Source organism: Coregonus lavaretus (assembly GCF_964263955.1).
Source record: "Coregonus lavaretus genome assembly, chromosome: 6".
Lineage (NCBI taxonomy): Eukaryota > Metazoa > Chordata > Actinopteri > Salmoniformes > Salmonidae > Coregonus > Coregonus lavaretus.
Genome location: NC_139993.1, coordinates 54,899,380 through 54,915,997, shown reverse-complemented (window position 1 = coordinate 54,915,997; position 16,618 = coordinate 54,899,380). Strand labels below are relative to the sequence as shown.

General features: G+C 42.9%; 1 protein-coding gene across 1 annotated transcript in view; it reads left to right on the top strand.

Annotated features, from left to right (window-relative positions):
* Positions 1 to 5,399: 5,399 nt before the first annotated feature.
* The window catches only part of LOC311130780 (protein shisa-like-2A), a gene marked incomplete at its 5' end in the record, with an annotated part of 18,796 nt that continues 7,577 nt past the window's right edge, over positions 5,400 to 16,618 (top strand). Inside the window, 2 exons of the mRNA XM_084163578.1 lie at positions 5,400 to 5,581; positions 15,970 to 16,106. Of these exons, the coding sequence (XP_084019704.1) occupies positions 5,400 to 5,581; positions 15,970 to 16,106 (319 nt within the window). The remainder of the gene's footprint in view (positions 5,582 to 15,969; positions 16,107 to 16,618) is intronic.

The window sequence follows — 16,618 nt, the reverse complement described above, 5'->3', positions numbered from 1 at the left end:
TGTAGAGAGAGATTGCGGGAGAACTAGCATGTGAGAAAGGTCGAGAGAGAGAGACAGGGAGATCGGGAGAGTGAGAGTTAGAGAGATGAAAGCTAGAAGGTGGGCTCTCTGATGTCTACACAGTCGTTAGTGATGGGCCTCTGCAGAGGGGGCACCAGTAAGGGCCCACAGAATACCACCTCGCCTCTGAACAATACCATACAATGAATGTGGTCCTTAATTAGGGGTTCACAGCGGAGCTGAAACCTATTGTTATTCTCTGTATTCTTTTAATATTTTTTTCTTGACATAGTCAACAAAAATAATTATTCAAATAGCTCAAGCATAGATTGATTAAGAGATTCAGATTCAGAGTGTTTAATAGTCACATGTATAGGGTTGCAGGTGTGATTGCATGGTACAGTTAAAATCTTATGCTTCGAGCGCCAACATGCAGTGGCTGGGGTCCCTGATGATCTTCTTGGCCTTCCTGCAACACCTGGTGTTGTAGGTGTCCTGCAGGGCAGGCAGTGTGCACCCAATGGTGCGTTCAGCTGCACGTATCATCCTCTGAAGAGCCTTGCGGTCCGCGGCGGTGGAGTTGCTGTACCAAGCTGTAATGCAGCCCGACAGTATGCTCTCGATGGTGTTCCTTTAGAACACTGTGAGGGCCCTCGGGGACAGGATACATTTCCTCAGCCTCCTGAGGTTGAAGAGTGCCTTGTTTACTACGGTGTCCGTGTGGTTAGGTTGGTCACTTTTTTTCTAATTTGGCACACAGAAACTACAGGTCAGAAATAACTTGGTCAAAAATAGCCTCATATCCGTCGCCCGGTTTGACCTACCCACTGGTTGAATCAGTGTTGTTTCCACGTCATTTCAACCAAAACAATCTATGTGATGGCGTTGAATCAACATGGAAAACTTGGATTTGCAAAATGTCATCAACATAAGGGCATTTAGTCTTTTTTTCACCAAACGTTTAACCTAAATCCAATGACATTTTTGTTTTTGTTGATTTCACGTTGAATTCAAGTTAGTTGACAACTCAACCTAATGTCAAATCAAAACTAGACCTTGAACTGACGTCTGTGCCCATGCTGAACAAATTTGCCTCAAGGACCCATAAGGTCTGTCAGGATAGATTTTCCTCCATCTTGGAAAATTTGGAAAACATTTGGAAAACATTGGAAAAATGTCCAAATAACACCAAATTTGGTATGCAGGCTCATGGAACACATCTAAACTTTTACATGTCCATTAAAATCCTTCATAAATCGACTCCACAATGGCCTATCAACTTGAAACTTTTTAGGGTCATCAAAGACATTACCATGATGAACCATGTTAAGTTTGGCATTGATATTTTAAAACAAATAAGGAAACTATTAACAATTCACCTTTTTGACTATGTAACGCTAATGCTTAAAATAATCATAAAAAATCTTATTTTCATGGACTAAAAGTCAGATTCACTCCAAATGTGGTCTTTTGACAATAGTCCCTAAAGAGTTTGAGAAAATAACGTTGATGCATTCAAAGATGGCTACAATATACCAGTATATGCATATGAGCACATACGTTAATATGCTAAAATAGGTAACAAATAAAAATCTTCTTCTCATGAACCGTAGGACCAAGTTTGGGACAAACTAAGGGATTGGTCAAAAGTTATTGACAAATCAAAAATCAGATTTTATCTGTCCATTTAAACCACTGTAAATCCACTCCAAGCAAGACTATGCCAACAAGTTATTGATACAACAATTATACTGAGCTATTCTTGTAGAAACAGTAGAGGTCTTTTCCCAGCTATAGCTGTTGTATTGTTTTATTTGATAGAGTAGCTGTTGTGAAACTCAGATTCATTGTTAGGTGTTAGAAATGTGAACAACATTCAAAACACTATCCTTTCAACAAGGACTGTTTGGAACTTTTGGACAAAACTAGTTTAGGAACGCAAATTAGGTCTTTGTTAACTGACTCACTCTTGACAGATGTAGCCTACTGGAACCACATTATTGTACATTTTACAGACGCTCTTATCCAGAGCAACTTACAGTTAGTGAGTGCATACATTTTCATACTGGCCCCTGTGGGAATCAAACCCACAACCCTGGCGTTGCAAACGCCATGCTCTACCAACTGAGCTACACGGGTCTCGTAATGCTACACAGGTCTCGTAATATCACACAGCATGTTTTACTTATTGTTTCCGATGATAATGTGACTTGTTTCAGGAAACTAGGCATATGTCGCGTGTCACTACTTCACAGGAGAGGCATTTGAACTTAAACTTTTTTTTAAATGAAAAGGCATTTTTGGGTAGAAATGCCTTCTGGAACATGTGAACATGTGCCTTAATAACAAACTTGTATGCCATCTGTAAATATGAATACAATTGTTCAATTACAAGCCTAGTTGGTTTAGCCACGGAAAAAGACAGGAACCTTCCCGCTAGCCATGATTGTCTGAGGTAATGGATGGGCTGGACATGCCGAGAGATGAGTTCAGATTGGTCTGCCATGTAGTGTGTTTCTGTCTATAACATGAGCTGCTCAGTATATGTAGGTAACCCTTTCTAATGTGGCTTTTTTGAAAGATATCATGAAGAACTGCAAAAGTGTTGCTAATGCTCTGCACTTTCTGGAGGACCGAGTTTTGAAATCAGTGGAATACCTGGTGGATGCAGAATATGATAGCTAAGGAGATAGAGAAAATTCAGGTGTTTGATTGCAAATATGTGGAGGGAGTTGAAAAGAGAACACACAGAAGGCTGTTGTATAAAACACCTGTCTCTGGATTACATCGTCAAACTAAGGGCAACCATGGCATCCGTGACAGAGAGGGAGAAGCGTACATCCATGTATACGGGTAAGAGAGTCTAGCTAGCTACATTTTCAGATATTATATGTTTCTAATTTTGCAAGTTAAAGCGTACTGTTAGCTAGCTAGCTAACTTTAGCTGGCTGGCTCGCTAGCTAATGTTACATGGATGATCTGTGTAGTAATATTATCCGTATCTCAGAGCCATTTGCATTGCTAGTTATAGTCTAATGTTAGCTAACTAGCTAGCTAACATTGAACCTAGTTGGTTAGCATTAGCTACTTGTAGATTCATGCAGGGTAGTAACGTTATGAGTTGGGATTATGGTTAATTGTTTAGCTAGCTAGCTAGCTATATGTCTAAACAAAATACTCCACAATGCAGGTAACCATTTCACTGTACCTTTTACGCCTTCTGTATCCTGTGCATGTGACAAATAAACTTTGATTTTATTTTATATAGTGTGTGTTTACCAGAGACAGTAATGTGAATAACAACATGACCTGCACCAAAGTCAAATTAGCATATAACGTCAGGCCAACGAGACAGTGTACATGTTCTAAAATTCTCCGGTAGAATGTAAAGCTTTTATTTCATCACACTCACAAACCTAAGCTAAATCTTTGGTTGTGTAGTACACTACCATACTCACTCTGTTTAGCACATGGCCTCACATGTGAATTCTTAAAGCGATGGGTGAGGCTAAGGCTTAAGAGGGGGTTTTGTGCTTGATACTGTAGGCCTATCCTACTATCAGAGAAACACAGGAGCACCATTCAACATCCCACTAATCACACACCAAAGAAATCCATGGTAATATATGCTTTACGTTGCAAACAGCAATTAAAGTGTTTCTATTTCCAATAGATTGTAACCATTAACAAGCCAACTAGTGGGCGAAACTGACAATAAACTCACGCATCCTGGTGAACGAGAAGTGGATGCAAATCAGCACCAAGGACAACTCTACTCTGTAGGGACGGACAAATGAAGCCAATTCTGAACAGACGCACACGAGCGCGCGCACACACACAGACACACACAGAGAGAGAGGTATAGCGTTTTCTTTGGAGATTGCGTTGCAGTGGGGAGAGAGAGAGAGAGAGAGAGAGAGAGAGAGAGAGAGAGAGAGAGAGAGAGAGAGAGAGAGAGAGAGAGAGAGAGAGAGAGAGAGAGAGAGAGCGTACATCCATGTATACGGGTAAGAGAGTCTAGCTAGCTACATTTTCAGATATTGTACATTTCAAATTTTGCAAGTTAAGGCTTACTGTTAGCTAGCTAGCTAACTTTAGCTGGCTGGCTGGCTCGCTAGCTAATGTTACGTGGATGATCTGTGTAGTAATATTATCCGTATCTCAGAGCTATTTGCATTGCTAGTTATAGTCTAATGTTAGCTAACTAGCTAGCTAACATATTGAACCTAGTTGGTTAGCATTAGCTACTTGTAGATTCATGCAGGGTAGTAACGTTATGAGTTGGGATTATGGTTAATTGTTTAGCTAGCTAGCTAGCTAGCTATATGTCTAAACAAAATACTCCACAATGCAGGTAACCATTTCACTGTACCTTTTACGCCTTCTGTATCCTGTGCATGTGACAAATAAACTTTGATTTGATTTTATATAGTGTGTGTTTACCAGAGACAGTAATGTGAATAACAACATGACCTGCACCAAAGTCAAATTAGCATATAACGTCAGGCCAACGAGACAGTGTACATGTTCTAAAATTCTCCGGTAGAATGTAAAGCTTTTATTTCATCACACTCACAAACCTAAGCTAAATCTTTGGTTGTGTAGTACACTACCATACTCACTCTGTTTAGCACATGGCCTCACATGTGAATTCTTAAAGAGATGGGTGAGGCTAAGGCTTAAGAGGGGGTTTTGTGCTTGATACTGTAGGCCTATCCTACTATCAGAGAAACACAGGAGCACCATTCAACATCCCACTAATCACACACCAAAGAAATCCATGGTAATATATGCTTTAAGTTGCAAAAAGCAATTAAAGTGTTTCTATTTCCAATAGATTGTAACCATTAACAAGCCAACTAGTGGGCGAAACTGACAATAAACTCACGCATCCTGGTGAACGGGACGTGGATGCAAATGAAGCCAATTCTGAACAGACGCACACGAGCGCGCGCACACACACAGACACACACAGAGAGAGAGGTATAGCGTTTTCTTTGGAGATTGCGTTGAAGTGGGAGAGAGAGAGAGAGAGAGAGAGAGAGAGGTATAGCGTTTTCTTTGGAGATTGCGTTGAAGTGTGGGGGGGGAGAGAGAGAGAGAGAGAGAGAGAGAGAGAGAGAGAGAGAGAGAGAGAGAGAGAGAGAGAGAGAGAGAGAGAGATAGAGAGAGAGAGAGAGAGAGAGAGAGAGAGAGAGAGAGAGCGAGAGAGAGAGAGAGAGAGAGAGAGAGAGAGAGAGAGGTGGGCTCAGTAATGGGGACTTACTTAAATACCTTGCAAGTTAACCAGCAAGACACAGAGCACTCAGCTGTTTGGATTGACAATAATATAGATGGATTGAAACTTCAACTGATCTAACAAATTGTCTGGTTGGCGTGTTCGCGTGTTTGAGGTCAGCATGAGCGCGGACTGCACGAGCTACTACAACGCAGAGAAAGTGCTCGTAAACGAGTTCACGTGCCCTAAACCGGACAGCGATGCACGAGCGCTTTTCTGTTGCGGCTTCAATGACATGAAATACTGTTGTGATGACCCCAACAGTTTTTTCCCATATGAGTATGGATACATGTGGTGGTTGAGGTAAGAAGAAGAATGTAACTATGCTAATGTATAGGGAATGCACATGACACTTTGCACTGCACTCTTTATTTTATACAGTGAATCCCTCTCTAGCAACTCCCAAATGTTATAGGTGTAGTGGTGTATTGGTGTATTGATGAAAAGGTGTATTGGTGTATTGGTGAAAAGCAACTACAATCCTAGAAGCCATGCATCAATGTCTCCATCATGATCAACACATCACAGGAAGGTGCTTGTTGTATTATGTGAACCTATAAGTGAAAATGAATGCTGTCATGTCACAACATTAACATATTCATATAAAACAAATCTAATGATGATGCAGCCAGTGGATTTGAGAATGAGAACACACTCATTTACAGCGACCTGTGCAGTATTGCAGTTGAGGAGAGGTGAAGACTTCAATAAGTAAATTAGTAGGAGCTGTGGATAATTAGGTGCTCTTCATATTATGAGGAACCAGATCTGAGTGTCTACAAAAATGCATTGAAATATCAGAGAATAGCCTACCGGAGTCAAAGTGCTAAACTTGAAGGGAATTTCGTGTATGGGTCTTTCTTTATTGAATTTCAACTTTATGTCACAAATAGGTCTGCAAAATGCATTGACATATGAAATTGGTGTTCCAGTGACAGTAACGTTCCATAAACACTTTCCATTAACACTTAATTTGACTTTTAGCCAGTGATACAAAAGCTATTTATTTTAATTTTAATTTTATTTTATTTAACCTTTATTTAACCAGGTAAGCCAGTTGAGAACAAGTTCTCATTTACAACTGCGACTTGGCCAAGATAAAGCAGTGCGATTAAAAACAACAACACAGAGTTACAGTGAGGGAAAAAAGTATTTGATCCCCTACTGATTTTGTAAGTTTGCCCACTGACAAAGACATGATCAGTCTATAATTTTAATGGTATGTTTATTTGAACAGTGAGAGACAGAATAACAACAACAAAATCCAGAAAAACGCATGTCAAAAATCTTATACATTAATTTGCATTTTAATGAGGGAAATAAGTATTTGACCCCTCTGCAAAACATGACTTAGTACTTGGTGGCAAAACCCTTGTTGGCAATCACAGAGGTCAGACGTTTCTTGTAGTTGGCCACCAGGTTTGCACACATCTCAGGAGGGATTTTGTCCCACTCCTCTTTGCAGATCTTCTCTAAGTCATTAAGGTTTCGAGGCTGATGTTTGGCAACTCGAACCTTCAGCTCCCTCCACAGATTTTCTATGGGATTAACGTCTGGAGACTGGCTAGGCCACTCCAGGACCTTAATATGCTTCTTCTTGAACCACTCCTTTGTTGCCTTAGCCGTGTGTTTTGGGTCATTGTCATGCTGGAATACCCATCCACAACCCATTTTCAATGCCCTGGCTGAGGGAAAGAGGTTCTCACCCAAGATTTGACGGTACATGGCCCCGTCCATCGTCCCTTTGATGCGGTGAAGTTGTCCTGTCACCTTAGCAGAAAAACACCCCCAAAGCATAATGTTTCCACCTCCATGTTTGACGGTGGGGATTGTGTTCTTGGGGTCATAGGCAGCATTCCTCCTCCTCCAAACACGGCGAGTTGAGTTGATGCCAAAGACCTCGATTTTGGTCTCATCTGACCACAACACTTTCACCCAGTTCTCCTCTGAATCATTCAGATGTTCATTGGCAAACTTCAGACGGGCCTGTATATGTGCTTTCTTGAGCAGGTGGACCTTGCCGGCGCTGCAGGATTTCAGTTCTTCACGGCATAATGTGTTACCAATTGTTTTCTTGGTGACTATGGTCCCAGCTGCCTTGAGATCATTGACAAGATCCTCCCGTGTAGTTCTGGGCTGATTCCTCACCGTTCTCATGATCATTGCAACTCCACGAGGTGAGATCTTGCATGGAGCCCCAGGCTGAGGGAGATTGACAGTTATTTTGTGTTTCTTCCATTTGCGAATAATCGCACCAACTGTTGTCATCTTCTCACCAAGCTGCTTGGTGATGGTCTTGTAGCCCATTCCAGCCTTGTGTAGGTCTACAATCTTGTCCCTGACATCCTAGGAGAGCTCTTTAGTCTTGGCCATGAGGGAGAGTTTGGAATCTGATTGATTGATTGCTTCTGTGGACAGGTGTCTTTTATACAGGTAACAAGCTGAGATTAGGAGCACTCCCTTTAAGAGTGTGCTCCTAATCTCAGCTCGTTACCTGTATAAAAGACATCTGGGAGCCAGAAATCTTTCTGATTGAGAGGGGGTCAAATACTTATTTCCCTCATTAAAATGGAAATCAATTTATAACATTTTTGACATGCGTTTTTCTGGATTTTTTTGTTGTTATTCTGTCTCTCACTGTTCAAATAAACCTACCATTAAAATTATAGACTGATCATTTCTTTGTCAGTGGGCAAACATACAAAATCAGCAGGGGATCAAATACTTTTTTCCCTCACTGTACATATGGGGTTAAACAAAACGTAAAGTCAAAAAATACAACAGAAAATATATATACAGTGTGTGCAAATGTAGCAAGTTATGGAGGTAAGGCAATAAATAGGCTATAGTGCAAAATAATTACAATTAGTATTAACACTGGAATGATAAATATGCAAGAGATTATGTGCAAATAGAGATACTGGGGTGCAAATGAGCAAAATAAATAACAAGATAGGGATAAGGTAGTTGGGTGGGCTAATTTCAGATGGGCTGTGTACAGGTGCAGTGATCGGTAAGGTGCTCTGACAACTGATGCTTAAAGTTAGTGAGGGAGATAAGAGTCTCCAGCTTCAGAGATTTTTGCAATTCGTTCCAGTCATTGGCAGCAGAGAACTGGAAGGAATGGCGGCCAAAGGAGGTGTTGGCTTTGGGGATGACCAGTGAGATATACCTGCTGGAGCGCATACTACGGGTGGGTGTTGCTATGGTGACCAATGAGCTAAGATAAGGCTGGGATTTGCCTAGCAGTGATTTATAGATGGCCTGGAGCCAGTGGGTTTGACGACGAACATGTAATGAGGACCAGCCAACAAGAGCGTACAGGTCACAGTGGTGGGTAGTGTATGGGGCTTTGGAGACAAAACGGATGGCACTGTGATAGACTACATCCAATTTGCTGAGTAGAGTGTTGGAGGCTATTTTGTAAATGACATCGCCAAAGTCAAGGATCGGTAGGATAGTTAGTTTTACGAGGGCATGTTTGGCAGCATGAGTGAAATAGGCTTTGTTGCGAAATAGGAAGCCGATTCTGGATTTAACTTTGGATTGGAGATTCTTAATGTGAGTCTGGAAGGAGAGTTTACAGTCTAACCAGACACCTAGGTATTTGTAGTTGTCCACACACTCTAGGTCAGACCCGTCGAGAGTAGTGATTCTAGTCGGGTGGGCGGGTGCCAGCAGCGTTCGATTGAAGAGCATGCATTTAGTTTTACTAGTGTTTAAAAGCAGTTGGAGGCTACTGAAGGAGTGTTGTATGGCATTGAAGCTCGTTTGGAGGTTTGTTAACACAGTGTCAAATGAAGGGCCAGATGTATACAAAATGGTGTCGTCTGCGTAGAGGTGGATCTGAGAGTCACCAGCAGCAAGAGCGACATCATTGATATACACAGAGAAAAGAGTCGGCCCAAGAATTGAACCCTGTGGCACCCCATAGAGACTGCCATAGGTCCAGACAACAGGCCCTCCGATTTGACACATTGAACTCTATCTGAGAAGTAGTTGGTGAACCAGGCGAGGCAGTCATTTGAGAAACCAAGGCTATTTAGTCTGCCAATAAGAATGCGGTGGTTGACAGAGTCGAAAGCCTTGGCCAGGTCGATGAAGACGGCTGCACAGTACTGTCTATTATCGATCGCGGTTATAATATCGTTTAGGACCTTGAGCATGGCTGAAGTGCACCTATGACCAGCTCGGAAACCGGATTGCATAGCGAAGAAGGTACGGTGGGATTCGAAATGGTCGGTGATCTGTTTGTTAACTTGGCTTTCAAAAACTTTCGAAAGGCAGGGCAGGATGGATATAGGTCTGTAACAGTTTGGATCTAGAGTGTCATCCCCTTTGAAGAGGGGGATGACCGCGGCAGCTTTCCAATCTCTGGGGATCTCAGACGTTACGAAAGAGAGGTTGAACAGGCTAGTAATAGGGGTTGCGACAATTTCGGTGGCTAGTTTTAGAAAGAAAGGGTCCAGATTGTCTAGCCCAGCTGATTTGTAGGGGACCAGATTGTGCAGCTCTTTCAGAACATCAGCTGTCTGAATTTGTGTGAAGGAGAAGCGGGAGGGGGGGGGGGGGGGGGGGGGGGCATGGGCAAGTTGCAGCGGAGGGTGCAGAGCTGGTGGCCGGGGTAGTGGTAGCCAGGTGGAACGCATGGCCAGCTGTAGAAAAATGCTTGTTGAAATTCTCGATTATTGTAGATTTATCGATGGTGATAGTGTTTCCTAGCCTCAGTGCAGTGGGCAGCTGGGAGGAAGTGCTCTTATTCTCCATGGACTTTACAGTGTCCCAAAACTTTTTGGAGTTAGTGCTACAGGATGCACATTTCTGTTTGAAAAAGTTAGCCTTTGCTTTCCTAACTGCTTGTGTATATTGGTTCCTAACTTCCCTGAAAAGTTGCATATCGCGGGGGCTATTTGATGCATAACGCCACAGGATGTTTTTGTGCTGGTCAAGGGCAGTCAAGTCTGAGGAGAACCAGGGGCTATATCTGTTCTTAGTTCTGTATTTTTTGAATGGGGCATTATTTAAGATTGAGAGGAAATTACTTTTAAAGAATAACCAGGCATCCTCTACTGACGGAATGAGATCTATATCCATCCAGGATACCTGGGCCAGGTCAATTAGGAAGTCCTGCTCGCTAAAGTGTTTTAGGGAGCGTTTGACAGTGATGAGGGGTGGTCGTTTGACCGCGGACCCGTTACGGACGCAGGCAATAAGGCAGTGATCGCTGAGATCCTGGTTGAAGACAGCGGAGGTGTATTTAGAGGGTAAGTTAGTCAGGATGATATCTATGAGGGTACCCATGTTTATGGATTTAGGGTTGTACCTGGTAGGTTCGTTGATAATTTGTGTGAGATTGAGGGCATCTAGTTTGGATTGTAGGATGGCCGGGGTGTTAAGCATATCCCAATTTAGGTCACCAAGCAGTACGAACTCTGAGGATAAATGGGGGGCAATCAATTCACATATGGTGTCCAGGGCACAGCTGGGGGCTGAGGGGGGTCTGTAGCAAGCGGCAACAGTGAGAGACTTATTTCTGGAAAGGTGGATTTTTAGAAGTAGAAGCTCAAACTGTTTGGGCACAGACCTGGATAGTATGATAGAGCTCTGCAGGCTATCTCTACAGTAAATTGCAACTCCACCCCCTTTGGCAGTTCTATCTAGACGGAAAATGTTATAGCTGGGGATGGACATTTCAGAATTTTTGGTGGCCTTCCTAAGCCAGGATTCAGACACTGCTAGAACATCAGGGTTGGCGGAGTGTGCTAACGCAGTGAATAGCTCAAACTTAGGAAGGGGACTTCTGATATTAACATGCAAGAAACCAAGGCTTTTACGGTTACAGAAGTCAACAAATGATAGCACCTGGGGAGTAGGAGTGATACTGGGGGCTGCAGGGCCTGGGTTAGTCTCTACATCACCAGAGGAACAGAGGAGGACTAGAATAAGGATACGGCTAAAGGCTTTAAGAACTGGTCTTCTAGTGCGTTGGGTACAGAGAATAAAGGGGGCACATTTCCGGGCGTTGTAGAAAAGATTCAGGGCATTATGTACAGACAAGGATATGGAAGGATAAGAGTACAGTGGAGGTAAACCTAAGCGTTGGGTAACAATGAAAGAGATAGCATCACTGGAGGCACCGATTGAGTCGGTCTCCACGTGTATGGGGGGTGGGACAAAGGAGCTATCTAAGGCAGGTTTAGCTGGGCTGGGGGATCTACAGTGAAATAGTACAATAAGAAATAACCGAAACAGCAATAAGCAAACCATATTGACATGGGAGAGAGGCATAAAGCAATCACAGTTGTAATTTGAGAGAGCTAAGACAACAGCTGGTAATGGCGACACAGTTTGGGCTGAGGCTAAACATAAACAGGATGCGGTACCGTAAAAAGGAACAGTCCAGCAGGCATCAGCTGTATAGCTGAGTTATCATAAGGTCCGGTGAACAGCAATAGGATAGTTCGGAGGTAGTTCGGGGGCTGCTAAAGCACTAGCGAGCAAGAGGCCACAGCTAGCGTGTGCTAGCGGGCCGGGGCTAGCAGATGGAATCTTCGTGGTCGACGTCGTAACGGGAAGCCTGTTGTAACCACATCAGACGATTTCGTCGGCAGACCAGTCGTGTTGGATCGGCGGGGCTCCGTGTCAACACTAGGTGGTCCCGTCCGGTTGACAGAGAGGTAGATAGCCGGGAGATGGGCCTGGCTCAAAGCTAGCTCAGGCTGATTAGCCAAACCACAACGGCAATTTTGTTGCAGCTAGCTGGTAGCGATGAATCCGGTGTTAAAGGTCCAGTGATTCAGTGATTCCGGCAGAAAAACCGAGTCATTCAGAAGCTGTCAGAAACTGTACTACTGTACAGTACAGTCGTGGTCAAAAGTTTTGAGAATGACACAAATACTAATTTTCACAAAGTCTGCTGCCTCAGTTTTGATGATGGCAATTTGCCATGAAAATGAACTTAATCCAAAAAAACATTTCCACTGCATTTCAGCCCTGCCACAAAAGGACCAGCTGCATCATGTCAGTGATTCTCTCGTTAACACAGGTGAGAGTGTTGACGAGGACAAGGCTGGAGATCACTCTGTCATGCTGATTGGGTTAGAATAACAGGCTGACAGCTTTAAAAGGAGGGTGGTGCTTGAAATCATTGTTCTTCCTCTGTTAACCATGGTTACCTGCAAGGAAACACGTGCCATCATCATTGCTTTGCACAAAAAGGGCTTCACAGGCAAGGATATTGCTGCTAGTAAGATTGCACCTAAATCAACCATCAAGAACTTCAAGGAAAGAGGTTCAATTGTTGTGAAGAAGGCATCAGGGTGCCCAAGAAAGTCCAGCAAGCACCATGACCGTCTCCTAAAGTTGATTCAGCTGTGGGATCGGGGCACCACCAGTGCAGAGCTTGCTCAGGAATGGCAGCAGGCAGGTGTGAGTGCATCTGCACGCACAGTGAGGCGAAGACTTTTGGAGGATGGCCTGGTGTCAAGAAGGGCAGCAAAGCCACTTCTCTCCAGGAAAAACATCAGGGACAGACTGATATTCTGCAAAAGGTACAGGGATTGGACTGCTGAGTACTGGGGTAAAGTCATTTTCTCTGATGAATCCCCTTTCCGATTGTTTGGGGCATCCGGAAAAAAGCTTGTCCGGAGAAGACAAGGTGAGCGCTATCATCAGTCCTGTGTCATGCCAACAGTAAAGCATCCTGAGACCATTCATGTGTGGGGTTGCTTCTCAGCCAAGGGAGGGGGCTCACTCACAATTTTGCCTAAGAACACAGCCATGAATAAAGAATGGTACCAACACATCCCCCGAGAGCAACTTCTCCCAAGCAACTTCTCCAGGATGATGGAGCACCTTGCCATAAGGGGAACAAAACATCGACATTTTGGGTCCATGGCCAGGAAACTCCACAGACCTTAATCCCATTGAGAACTTGTGGTCGATCCTCAAGAGGCGGGTGGACAAACAAAAACCCACAAATTCTGACAAACTCCAAGCATTGATTATGCAACAATGGGATGCCATCAGTCAGGATGTGGCCCAGAAGTTAATTGACAGCATGCCAGGGCGGATTACAGAGGTCTTGATTTAACAGTCTAAAAATGAATGTAGCAACTGCGGATTGCCCCTTTAATGCATTATTCAGTTATTCAGTTATACAGGCCTTTTAACATTTCCATGGAGTCAGTCCTTCAAACCACCCAACGTTATGGGAGGGGGTTCCGTTTTCTCCTTTCAAATACAGTAGTACTGTGTAGTGTTTGTGATATTGTGCAGTAGCTGTCTTACAATCTCTTTCATTCACACGGTAACAAAATGCCTGGCTATCCTGTAGTGTTTGTGATATTGTATAGTTGTAGCTCAATCGGTTTAATAAAAAGGATACGAGGCTACCAGGCGAGGCTCCCTGTGAGCTGCTTTAAGACAACCACCAATGTGGAAGGTTCCTGTCAACAGCATATCCTCTCTAGTTCTATAAATAGATAACAAGGGCAACCTGTGGAGAAAAAAAGTCATTTTGAAAGTGCTTCCTGTGGACCTGTGGAGAAAGAGAGTCATCTTGAAAGGGATTCCTGTGGGCCTGTGGTGAAAGAAAGTAATCTTGAAAGGGCTTTCTGTGGACATAATCGATACAACATTATCACCACCAAGCTATGAGGATCCCACAGTGAATGACTGATCATAGAGAGATCATATGAATAGAAGTGAAAGAAGTCATTACAGAACTGAACATAAAGGTTTATGATTTTAATCCCATGGCAGAGAGCAAAGAGTGACGCAGGTGTTCATAAGTGTTCCTTTGGTGCCTTTTTTAAGAACAGGAAGTTGAAAATTATACATTAGGCTTAAGTTAGACTTTAGTATGGGTTTGTGTGTGTGTGTGTGTGTGTGTGTGTGTGTGTGTGTGTGTGTGTGTGTGTGTGTGTGTGCCAAACACATCACATAGATCTCAAAATAATCTGTCGCTGATCCTAATACATTTTCGTAAAGCTGCTCTGTGTCGCCTTCAGACTCATTCATCAGTATTCTAAAGTTGTGGCACTGGAATCTTGTGGCAACAGTGATCTGTCTTCATAAACCACTATAGGCTCTTCAGAATGCATATAAAATGCATTTGTAATTGATTGATAATATTCGCCCTGACTAGGCACTGATAAAGGCTAACTATTCCCTCCACTCTCTTGTGCTTCAAGTTTTAGGTGAGACTTGATTGATTTAACAGTCAATTGGTTTGATTGAAGTAGTTTTCTTAGGTGCTTTGCCTTTTGGGTAAAAAGACTAAGAAATCTCTCATTCTGATTGGGAATGAAAACACCAGATAGTTTGGTATAATTTCAAATACAAATGAAAATACTTTGAGGCTGTCACGACTTCCTCCGAGGCTGCCTCCTCTCCTTGTTCGGGCAGGCTTCGGAGTTCGTCACCGGCCTTCTAGCCACTGCCGCTCCTCATCTCATCATTCCATTTGTTTTGTCTTGTTTATTACACACACCTGGTTCATATCCCCTCATCAGTACCTGTATAAGTATTCCCTCTGCCCCCTTGTCTTTGTGTGTGATTGTTTATTGTGGAGGATAGCGAAGCTCGGTGGAGCGCCGTGTATTTTGTATCTCCGGGTTATTTCCCCGTGTGCCTTGTATTTTCCAGTGCGCCTGTTTTGCGCACTGGAGTGTTTTTAACGCATTACTGCGTAACTCTATGTTTCAGAATGTAGTGTCTAAAGGTCTATTGATTTAGCTGACATTTGCAAATGGTGTAATAGATGAACTTTACTCTGCTTTGCTGAAGCATTTGGAAAAGCATTGCTACATAGGCTTCTTGGAATAGAGGACATTTGGAGATATGTGGGAAAGCCGGGGATTGGTCTGTCAAAAACCACCCATCTTATGTTACATAGGATAAATACCATGTTTTGAACAAAGGACGGGGAGAAACAACATATTAACAGATTGGGATGTTGTTCTCCAGATATCTGCAGATGTCTGTAAATTGACGCTGGAATACTTTGAAATAATAAACCTTTATAATCAAAGTACAGTGTAAGCGGACTTCTTATCATCACAGCATAATTAGCAACATATTTTGAGACACCACACAGAATAAATCCTGTTATTCTGTGATTTACCCTCCTGTGCCTGACTCCTTCTAAATCACCTCATCACAGAGGCAGTGATTGTAGATATCATAAAATAGTTTTTTCATCAAAGGACTTCTCTTCTCATTTCAGTGGAATGCTTGTGTCAGCAATGCATACAGTGGAAGAATTTCATTTGAATTTGATGATCTGTTCATTTCCTGAAGTTGAACATTGTCTAAGCGGGAATTATGTTTTGCCTTTGATCACACTCAATAGTTAGTCTCTCAGCTACTGCTGCACAACTTCTAAAACGTATGATAACATTTTCAAACATCAATAGAAATGTTTATATCTTTGAAAGTGAATAGAAGAACTTAAATCTCTTGTATTCTTCCTCTCCTATTCTCTCTTTCATTCGTCTGCTGTACTTTATATTCCCCTTTCTCTTTAATTCATTCCATGAAATTCTCCCTCTCTCTTTCTCTCTCTCTCTCTCCCTGTCTCTGTTTTTCTCTTTCTCTCTCCCTCCCTCTGTCTCTCTCTCTCTGTCTGTCTGTCTGTCTCTCTTCTTTCTCTCTCTCTCTGTCTCTCTTTCTGTCTCTCTCTCTGACAGTCTGGGAGCGCTGGTTGGCCTGTCCATAGCAGCTGTGGTCCTGCTAGCCTTCATCATCACGATCTGTGTCCTGTGCTATCTGTTCATCGCAACCAAACCCAGAGGCCTGGACAACGGCCTGCCCCTCAGAGCACCAGGTATGTCACCAACAGTGTGACCCGCTATTACAAGGCAAGGGTCGTATTCACTAGGCACCAAACAGAAGAAAACTGACTAAAACAGGGTGGGACTACCTGGACTTAATAAGAACAGCTTGTTTTTGTTTTCTGTTAAAAAACGTTTTGCTACGTTGTGCCCCAATGAATACCACTCATGCCAAAATCGCTCAATGCCACAGGAGCCTATAGAAACCGCTGTATTATCATATGTTGAGTTGAAGGATGATGACAATAACACATCATTTTATTTGAAGTGTGTTTATCCCACCCTCAAGGTGTTGCAATGCTACAGTACATGATGGAAACAGAAGATATGAACAGAAGTGAAGCTCACCTCTATGGAAATAATTTTAATTTTAAATGCCAGAAGGGCTTGGGGCATTTGTCTTCTGTGGTTCCAGTAGCACTCAGATTCAGATCGGAATGACTTTTGGTGTATAGGATGGAGTAAGATGCCCATTCCTTAGTAGGAACAAATAACATTGAAAAGG